At 34.6% G+C, this 11,144-nt stretch overlaps 1 protein-coding gene across 1 annotated transcript in view; it reads right to left on the bottom strand.

The window, feature by feature from the left end:
* The window catches only part of LOC107575757 (calcium-dependent secretion activator 2-like), a 100,040-nt gene that overhangs the window by 18,100 nt on the left and 70,796 nt on the right, over positions 1–11,144 (bottom strand). Inside the window, exons 13-15 of the mRNA XM_016262093.1 lie at positions 10,573–10,676; positions 10,377–10,383; positions 1,215–1,356 (exon numbers count right to left, since the gene is read on the bottom strand). Of these exons, the coding sequence (XP_016117579.1) occupies positions 1,215–1,356; positions 10,377–10,383; positions 10,573–10,676 (253 nt within the window). The remainder of the gene's footprint in view (positions 1–1,214; positions 1,357–10,376; positions 10,384–10,572; positions 10,677–11,144) is intronic.

Raw genomic sequence — 11,144 nt, 5'->3', positions numbered from 1 at the left:
AAAAAAAATCAAACCTGCTTTAAAACCCAGCAACACAACTGTAGCTGTATAACTTTACAACAGCAACACTGCTTTAACAAAAAAGCAAAACAGCAAGACTTATTTGACATCAAAACAAAAATAAAAAAAATGCTGTCTAATCGCTCCCGCAGTACTTTGATATCACAGAACAGTCTGTGCAGTGCTGCTTCAAGTCCAACACCTATTGTGTTTTATTAGGAGACGCACAACAGTTCTTCTGTGGCTTTATAGGTAATATTTTCACGTACACAATTTAGCAAAATCAGACAATATTGTGTCCAATATATACCACAATATTAACTTCTTATTATTGAATTGCTGTAAAGAAATATCACATTTGCAACTCGGTGTTCAAAAAATGCTGGGAAATCACTTGATGTAGCCTTACAAGAGTGATTACTAATAAACTGTCTGAAAAAGAAAGAAAGTCACGTTATAGAGAAGGAAAAAATCACCCACTGACTTTCAAAGCTGCTACATAGCAACGACTTTCTACTTCGAGGACCTTGATAGAAATGTAGTGGAGTGAAAATTACAATATTTGTCTTTCAAATGTTGTGACGTTAAAGTTATAAGTTCCCAGAAAAAATAATACTCAAGTAATGTACAGATACTCAAAAAGTGTACTTAAGTACAATACTCAAGTAAATGTACTTAGTTACTGTCCGCCTCTGATCACGGAGGACATTGGGATTCCAAACATAAAAACAGTAAAGTCATTCTCATCAGAACATGAGCGTTATGGTCTTATGTAAGGTCTAATTTTCATAGCCAATGTTTTCTTAAGTTTTGCGTCCACAGGAAATTGTTTGGTTCACGGAATGATCACGACCCATGTATACGACCGCACGACATACAGACTTCATGTCTACACCTCACAGCCTTGTTTTCATTCACATCAAATTAAATAAGATCAGAATCAACAGGAAACTGTGAAGTGAATCAGAGAAGTACAAAGCATTAATGGAAAAGTATGAGGACAATTTCTGAGGCTCCATTCTTTTACCTCTCTCCAATCATCTTTCCAGTCTCTGAAACATGAACAAGTTAATTGGTTTGCTAGAAATAGCCTGACACGTTTACACAAACACGGCACTGTATTCGCCTAAATTCAAGGAGAATCAATCAATAAGATGGCACATATAATAAAATTACATAGGACTCTAATGGCTTGACATTAAATGGGCTCTTACTTCACAGACTGCCACGTCTCCTGCTCAAAGCCGCGATGAATGGACTGAGCTATTGACGACTCCATCAGGTCAATGTACCGCACCACCAGAGGGATGTACAGGTCCTGGAGGTGCTTATGGAACATTCCATTGCACAGGTGAGCTGGAGAACATAAAGGATGAATGAAAGCTTTACAATATATCGACTGATGTGCAACGGATTATATATGACCATGCAAAATATAGTGAGCAATGCTATCAACCTTATTTTTCATGTAAGAGTGGGCGAGGCCATTTGTAAATTTAATGTGTCTGGCTTCCGGTGTCATTCACTTCCAGCTTTTTTTATCTGTACAAAACAGCTGGTTTTGCTGCTTGATATTGCAAACTGGTGTATCGTACCATATTATTTTAATGTATTATCTTAATTATGAACACACTGGTTTGTAGTTTTACCTTTTACTGCACCCTACAGCGGCTAATGAACCGGGGGAAAAAAAACCCACAATAGCATTTCTATGACTTTCCAAAAGAGGAAAAAATGTTGATTAAGTTGGTCAGAAGAGAGAAAGATGAAAGAAATTGACTGTCACTCCCAGTTTATAATTAACTAGTTTTCTGTAATTTTATATTAATTTAATATAGTGTTCTAAATGTACATTTAAAATAAAAAATTAAAATACAGAAAAAAAGGTTTCTCATTCATATTAATTGATTACAATTTTCACCAAAGTTGCTCCACTTTTCTTTTTTGTAAAATCATACTTCTATGGCCCTATGTTATTGGCACTTTCAGTTGATTGCATACTGCCTGAAATATAATTAGTTAAATCATGACAACTTTTAGCATGGTGATGGATATGACAATGTTAATGTATTTGGCCTTGGCAGAACAGATCTGCTACGCTGCTGCTGAATTGCTGCTGCTGTTGGTTATTGCGGTAGTTGTAGATTATTGCTGCTGCTGCAAGCAAGTACAGGAACTTGCTACTGCCAATACATATGGCGATACGGTGCCATGAGTATTTAAGACATACTGCTGCTGCACAAATAGCATACAAAATAACCTCATAGCAGATCTATACAGGTGGAGCTGGGGAAGGTGGAGGGTTTCAGAGAAACTCTGAAAGCTCGCTGCAGGAATCTCAAGGGAATGCTAGCCAGCCATATAAATGCAAGGCAGTAAGCTCATTGGCTGCATATGCACCATGAACCAATCAGTGCCAAGTCGTTTAACTCTCTGAATATCATCAGTTACGTTAACACCCCGCCAGACAGCGCCATCTAGAGTTTCATGACTGAACTATATATTTGTGTTAGTTTACCTCTCATCTCTCCATTAATTTCACATAGAGGAAAAACAACATACTGTTTGTAAAAAGTGGCACAGCTTACCCAACTCTCCTGTACATGTAAATGCACTCAATGTAATTAAAGCACTTAGAAGGAAACAGGGGTCTATTACATAAAGCACTTAGAAGGACATGGGGGTCTGACAGAGAGCGAGAGAAAGAGAGAGAGATTCATGTCTCCTCAGGCATCATTAAGTGTAATTCCCATCTCTCTGTTCTTCATCATTAACACTAGCCTTTTTACTCTCATGGGTGTTTGAGCTCATTTCCCAACCATTTAACAATGATGAAACTCATTTGAGCATTTAGTGTCAATGTCACAATTTTTTTGTGATGTGCACACACTAAAAACTGTAAAAAGCATGCACAACTGAAACTAATTCCTGTCTGAAATCAGGAAATTAGATATTTCATTAGTAATATGCTACAGTGTTATCTGCCACCTAAGAGTCTCATTTGGTTGCTCTAAGGCTTTGAAATAACATCTGATGAATTCAGCGCCTAGTTAAGATGTACAGTATACACTCAAAATAATTGAATTGTTGAGAAAAGTTAAAAAAAAATTTAGATTTTTGCATTCTCGCAACAACTATTTTAACTGTCCCAAATAATACCACTTTATTCAGGCGATCTGAATTTGATCATGCACTCAATTCAAAACATCTCATTCAGCTAAGAAATTCATCACATTTTAGTCTCTAATTGTTTGGATAAAATGTAATTCCTTTTTAGGATTTTTAACTTTTGTGTCTAATATTTCAGAAACATTTCATGTGTACTTCATGAACAATTATTAGATACCCTCCTGATAATGACACTGTCATGATAAACCAGAGAAATTATTCATTATTCTGTCATTATTCACAAAAAAAACTCACCAAGGCTGCCTTTATTTGTTCAAAAACACATTAAAAATGTGAAATATTATTACAATTTAAAATAATGCTTTAAAAAAAAATAATATTATAAAATGTCATTTATTCCTGTGAACTTTCAGCATCATTACTCCAGTCTTCAGTCACATGATCCTTCAGAAATCATTCTAATGTGCTGGTTTGCAGTTCAAGAAACATTTATTATCATCAATGTCAAAAACAATTGTGCTGCTTAATATTTCTTTGGAAACTGATTTTTCATGATTCTTTGATGAATATAAAAGTTAAAAAGAACAACACTTATTTGAAATAAAATCTCTGTAACATTATAAATGTCTTTACTGTCGCTTTTGATCAATTTAATGCATCCTTGCAGAACAAAAGTATTCATTTGGATTCTCATATGTCTTGTAATTATTGTATGGCCATTATATTGTTTCAGAAGTGCTTGTATTATTTTTATGATACTTTTCTGTCATGTTTGAGTGCTAGTGTTGTTGATTTTCATATGGAAAAAAATGGAGAAGAGCAGCGTGACCATTCTGCTAAATCTCTCATTTGGAGATCCATGAAAGACAGTCACTCATGAGTTTGAAACACCATGAAGTTGAGTAAATGATGGCAAAATATTCATTTCTGGGTGAATTATTCCTTTAAATCTGCCAATTTAAACAGAGACATTTTAAATAATTTCCAGCAGGCTTTTCTCATTACAATTCTACCTTTGAGATTAAAAGAGATTCATTTACTGAGATTAATTTAGTGAGAACAGGGCAGAGGAAAGCAATATGTTTTATTATTATATTTTCTGTTGTCAGAAAATGTCACATGATCCTTCAGAAATCAACCTAAGATGCTGATTTGGTGCTCAAGAAACATTTACTATTATTATTATCAATGTTGAAAACAATTGTGCTGCTTAATATTTCTGTGGAAACGGTGATGCAAACATTTTAGAGAAAGTTTAAGTAATTTGTATTTTTTTTATTTGTTTATTAATATTTATTTATTAGTTTTAGTTATTTTAGGACTTCATGTGAAACTAAACAAAATTGAGAAATGCTACCCAGGCAACTAAGATAAATAAAATAAATGCTTATTTTGTAATTTATTTATTTATTTATTTACTTATCTTTATTTATTTTAATATTTTATTTCAGTTTATATGGTTTCAAAGATTTATTGATTTATTTTTAACGGTTTTAGTTAACAATGATAACCCTCCCTGGAACAAAGATCTGATCCTGGCCTTGATCAGCCATCAAGAAAATTTTGGTATTTATTTATTTTTTCGTTAATAGTTTTTAGCAAAAACTTGGCAAGTCTTTGACTTTTGAATACAACAAGAGAGAAAGCTGTCAATTAACTTTTTATTTAAAATGCTTCTGAATTAAATTTCTCTATTGGGGACAATCAAATTATACACAAATCTCAAAATGAATTAAAAATATAATTATAAGCTCTTACTTTTAATTTTTTCATTTTTTTTGTGTGCAAAGAATAAACTTCCCTGATTGTAATATTTTTATACATTTATTGTAGAAGGGAAATTACAATGTCTGAGTTATCTTTAAAAATCAGGAAAAATTTAAGAGACAGAGAAATAAATAAATCTATTTTAAAAACTGAAATGTTTTTTTATAAATGCATTCTTTCTTAAAATCATCCTAATGGACATAAAGGCTCCCCTAATAAGAACAGAATCACCCATTAATACGTAAAATGCTAGAAATATGCTACACATTCTATGCATGTGCAAACACACTATCACAAATAATAATGCCAAACAGCAGTGTAATAACAGAGAGACAATACTGAGAGCTAAACATGGTATACTCGGATACTGAAAACAAAGCTCAATAAAACATGGAAAGGATGAAACTAAAGCCAGTAGAAGTCAAGCAATGCAATGATGAGACCTTGAAAAGAAGCACACAAAGATCGAGATAAATACAGCGAGAACAGAAGGCTGCTTCTGTGCCTGCAAGCTTGCTTGCTTTTTTAAAGCGTTACTTCCAAACACTATCTATGTATATAGTTGAGCAAACCCCTAAATGGGTTTATGATTCACTTTGAATAAATATTTTTTACTTTGAAATTGGTAGTAATTTAATAAATAATTACAAAGAAACGGCAAGTGACACACTGAATTAAACATCCAATTTTGATGTAAAAAGACTGAAATAGTATTTTCTTGTAAAACGTGCTGCAAAAAATTGTACATGCAAAATAGATGCAGAAATTACATTAAAGATGTGAAAATTTTCACTGAACTTTCATGTCTACTATCAATAGTGCAGCAATCACTTAAAGGTGCCACAGAATGCATTGATACAATATTTTAAATTGTTCTCTGATTTCTACATAGAAGGTATGTGGCTTAGGTAAGGGAAAAAAATCTCCAGAAACGGTTTTACACGTCCATTTACAACCCTAGGATTTGTCCCTAGAATTAAATTGTCTGTTTTTACCTTATTAGGAAGGGTCATGAATAATAATGTTGAGCTCTCTGTCTAATGTTTCACAGTGTGGTTCAATGTTGAGCTCTGCTCTGATTGGCTGTTTCACAGTGCGGCTCATTTCAGTAGCTCACACAGCAGGAAGGAAACACAGGGAAAATATATATAGGATCTGTAAATCATTCGCCATCATCCTCAGTCATCTCTCCTTACTCTGTTTATGTGGTAAGTGAAATGTTATGTACTGTGATGTAACAGGCTACCGCTAGCAAGCAGCTAACCATATCCCTTTAATGACTCGCGTTATTTTATTAGAACACGCGTTATTTGTTTTCCGTGCCTTTCTGAATACAGACACCAACCCATCCCTGCACACATCCCCTGCACAGCCTGGAACATAACATTTATTTCCATGATCTGCCATTTTCGCTATTATCCTCGCTTGTTTCTTCACAATATCTGCAGAACTTCTGATGATTCGGCTGTGCAGGTTCGGCTGGCGGCTGGCATAGAACATGGGCGGTTATATGCAAATGTTGGGGGCGTAACTATTAGTGATACTGGCTGTAACGTCACAGTCGGTGTTATGTTCTGATTCGCCTGTTTTTCAGTGGTCTTTTGCATGCACGAGATTTACATAAGGAGGAGGAAACAATGGTGTTTGAGGCTCACAGTATGTCATTTCCATGTACAGAAATGTTATTATTCAACTATGCCAAGGTAAATACAGTTTTCCATTCTATGGCACCTTTAAAATCCAAGCAGCTTTCTGTTGGTCAATGCTGCAAATTCTCAAGACCATCTTTAACCTGATGTGAAATCAGCAGGGGGGAAATTTTAATTCTCGCATTAAATTTCTGATTGCGCAGAATCCAATTGAAATGACTGGATTTCACGTGCAAAATTTTGCAGAGCAACTTTAAATTTGTAGAGTTGGGGTACTCAGACTCGTACTCTGACTCGAGTCCGGTCTCGAGTACAGTTTTTTAAAGGACTCGGAAAATATGTCCGAGTCCAACCGAGTCCGGGGACAGTTGACGGAAATATCACTGACTCAATGCATTATCACGAAAGTGATATTCAGTATTTGCATGTGTTTTAAGTCTTGTCCAGCATTTGAAAGCCACCGGGTTTCTGTGCTAACACATCGAAAGCATGCTCACAGAACGCGCCTCTCAGTCAGCGTGCGAATGCCGAGTTATTTCACTTAAGTTCTCTTAAGTTTTGTTATTGCTACTCATTTAAATGAAAATTTATGTCAAAATGCCCGTCTTGGAGACTATTCATGTAAATGCAGTCGGGTTTGTCTTAAGTGAACTTGAACAATTGTATTTTTTAGTAATATATTAATTTATCATTTAGCTTGTAAGTAATACTACGGAGTGTTTACTTGCCTTTAGTAAGCTTGAGAATGTTTTATTACATTAGTTTATTCTTTTTTGCTTTTGTATAAGTGGCAGTTTATAGCTTCAAAGAAAAATCATTTTTCTAACATCTTTGAGGCAATAGTTTTTATGACTAAGTTTGCTAAGCAAAGCAGGACACTAATTATTAATCAAAAATCAAAATGGCAAGATGCAATAGAGGTTTGCTTTTGTTACATTTAAATGGACATTGCGTTTTTCTAGTTGTAAAGGTTAAAACAATGTTAAGATACTAATAAATAATAGAGTTTCGTTGGACTCGGACTCGACTGTTTGGGACTCGGACTTGTCTCGAACTCGATTGGTTAAAGACTCGGACTCGACTTAGGTGGACTCGAACCCAACACTATAAATTTGAATGCAATTTTACACTAAAGAAGGGATTATCCATATTTAGGGACCATAATATAATATAATATAAAATATAATATAATATAATAAATTGTGATTTATTGGAAATAAAAGATTATTATGTCTAAGAATACTATTTCAGTCTTCAAAACTTTGTTAAATTAATTTTATTTGATAATTACTAGCAATTTCTTTTTCCCGTTTCTACACCATTTTTTAATCCCCATCCCCACCCACCCAGTGTAGTTTATACTATGGGAAACAGATGATTAAGACCATCTGAAAAACTGGAAATGACATTTGACTATCAATTTCAACCTCTTTTACATACATAAACATCCAATATATTTAAATGTGGAAGGTAACAATTACATGCACATAAAATCAAGTCTGTTGATTTTTTTTAACCGTTCCACATTTCTAAAAGGGTACTGTACTAGAAAGTAGCAGAATACTGCTATTGAAAAAGCTAAAGTTCAAAAAAGCACAATTAGCCATCCACGTGTCTTTTATGGTCGACTGCAGCAGACCAGAGCCCATAAATCCTGCTGAATTCTCCTGAGCAAAGGGGAAAAAATTCAGTGCCGTCCTCCTACTATTGTGTCGAGCTCTTTATTGTCTGCCAGTGTGCGCACTGAAGGCCCTTCTGAAAAGATCCAAGTCTATCAATGCATTTCTCTCTTTGCATTCTTCCACAGGCTGATTCCTGGGGATGGCTGCAGCTAACTTAAAGGGTTAGTTCACCCAAAAATGAAAATTCTGTCATTAATTACTCACCCTCATGTCGTTTCAAACCCGCAAGACCTTTGTTCATCTTCGGAACACAAATTAAGATATTTTTAATGGAATTTGAGAGCTGTCTGACCCTGCGTAGACAGCAACGCAACTGAACTGTTCCCAAGTCCAGAAACGGTGCAAGGAGATCGGTAAAATAATCCATGTGACATCAGGGGTTCAAACGTAATTATACGAAGGTACAAAAATTCATTTTGTGCGCAAACCCCCCCCCCCAAAAAAACGACTTTATTCAACAATTCGTCTCCTCCGCATCACCCTGGTGCCATACAACGTATGCTGTAACAACGTATGCTGTTCTGTGTCAGCTGCGTCACGCCGGATCTGTTTCGTACGTTGTTGTGATTTGATCTGAACGAAAACAGTGTATCCGTGTGACGCAGCTGACACTATATATATATATATATATATATATATATATATAAGTGAGTTACATAACTATACATAAATATCGCATAACCTATTAATATAAATATTTAGAAAATATAAAATAACTAAAAATCTCTAATAATTATAAACAATGCATAACACACACATATACACACAGTATATATATATATATATATATATACACACACACATTTTTTTATGTATACTAAGTATACTATACATTTATTTTAAATGATAAAATATCAGAATTTATGTATATATATTCAGGTAGGAAAGATATTTTTTATGCTGCTAATTTGATCAAAAATACAGTAAAAATATTAAATATCACGGCAATTTAAAATAATGGTTTTGCATTTGAATATATTTAAAATTGTTATTTATTCCTGTGATGCAAAGCTGAATTTTTTTGTATAATTTCTCCAGTCTTCAGTCACATGATCCTGCAGAAATCATTCTAATACGCTGCTTTTGAGCTTTTGTGCTCAAGTAACAATTCTTATTAATATTTCTGTGCAAACCGTGATGCATTATTTTCAGGATTCCTTCATGAATGGAAAGTTTATTTGAAATAGACATTTTTTGTAACACTGTAAATGTCTTTACTGTCACAATTTAATGCATCCTTGCTGAATAAATGCATTAGAAAGTATTAATTTTAAGATCTTGCTAATAATAGCACAACACAACACAAGAGTGAAATAGAAGATCCTTACCTCTCGTCCCTAATGCATTTACAAACATAGGAGTGGTAGAGAGAAAGAGAGAAAAAAATATGAGACAGACAAACATTGTTTTCTTCCAATTAATCCACATATGCAATCTTATGCATAGTGAACACTGAAACACTGTACACAATGTATTAGACAATGTTTTACTTCTTGCTTTCACTGTACAAATTGTGTGTGTGAAGATAATTTCTCTAATGTAGATCTGAGCGCAAAACGCACACACACACCTTGATGTTTCCTTAGTGACAGCATGTGGGACATCTGTCTTGTTAGACATAAGCGTTTTGGCATCATTGTCTCTATCGTTTGTGACAGCTGTTGGAAGCTTGCGGACTAAAAATAGCCCAGTACCTCGCAAGCAGATGTCTACATTCACATTTTTATTTACCGGTAGTGAAAAGATCAGCATCTTTGTGAACGAAGCCTGAACACCTAGGATTGATCAGTTTCCTTCGATCTTTTTTTTTTTTTTTAATGTTGATGTGAGTGTTAGCGGGCGCTGGCTCTGTGCAGATGGGCCGTGGGCGTTGTTTTCCTGCGCCGCTACTATGAGCTGGCATTGGACGGGTAAGCTGTCACTCGCTAACAGCTGTTATGGCAACGTGGCGACGTAAATGGACAGCGAGACGGTAAATGATCACGAGTCTGCTCTGAAATGATCATGCAATACCTTCTGGAGCAACATGCAACGCCAAAAGGCCCGATGATAAACAAAGATTGATTCTCTGTCTACGTGACTGTGGGCTTCTTTGAACATATGTTGTAAAGGACTGGAAGAGATGTCACATGATCGATAGCAAACTCACCATGTTGCTGGTGTGGAATATTGCGTTGAATATTGAATATGAGAAACAAGGGGGAAAAAGCATTGATACAAAGACCTAATGAAAATAAATGAAGGCTTACTCAGCAGGAAATAGTTTGGACTGAGACAACATGCCACCGGTTGGTCTTTAAAAAGCACTAACAAGTCTTTCTCAAGAGATGTTCTGTGTATTTTACCTCAGAGTGATGCTCGTCGTTCTGTTGTAAGACCTCCATACACAGCTCTCCTAGTCTGATCATGTCCTCCAGCCTTTTCTCTGGAGACGCCTGACTGCTGTCTGCTGAAATACAGACATCACAACATTCACACAAGATGTCAACCACTCCAAACATGTTCATAGTTTGAGTAAAATCTGGAAGCATTGTATCAAAAGGGCTCAACAATAAGGATTTGGTCAGCTACACTGTAATAAATGATTGTAGAAATGAACAATTTTAAGTTTAGGTTTAAAATGTCCATGGATATAACTTGCTGAGATAACTCAAATATCCAAGTTGTCAGTTAAGAGAACTTCACATTTCAAGTTGACTCAAATTTTTGAGTTAGCGCGTACACGCTCATGTGATATTCTTGGTAGTATATCTTGCCATGTAAATGTTTATTAAAATATTTTATATTAAAATAATATTTATAATATAACAGTTTAAATACAAAAAATAATAATTTAAATTAGTTAAACTTGAATTAAATTTGTGAAGAAAAAATAAATTATATATATATATATATATATATATACTGTACATACATA

This window comes from Sinocyclocheilus grahami, unplaced genomic scaffold, assembly GCF_001515645.1.
Source record: "Sinocyclocheilus grahami isolate Dianchi unplaced genomic scaffold, SAMN03320097.WGS_v1.1 scaffold31.1, whole genome shotgun sequence".
In the NCBI taxonomy this organism is placed as follows: Eukaryota; Metazoa; Chordata; class Actinopteri; order Cypriniformes; family Cyprinidae; genus Sinocyclocheilus; species Sinocyclocheilus grahami.
This window is presented reverse-complemented; position numbering and strand designations above follow the sequence as displayed.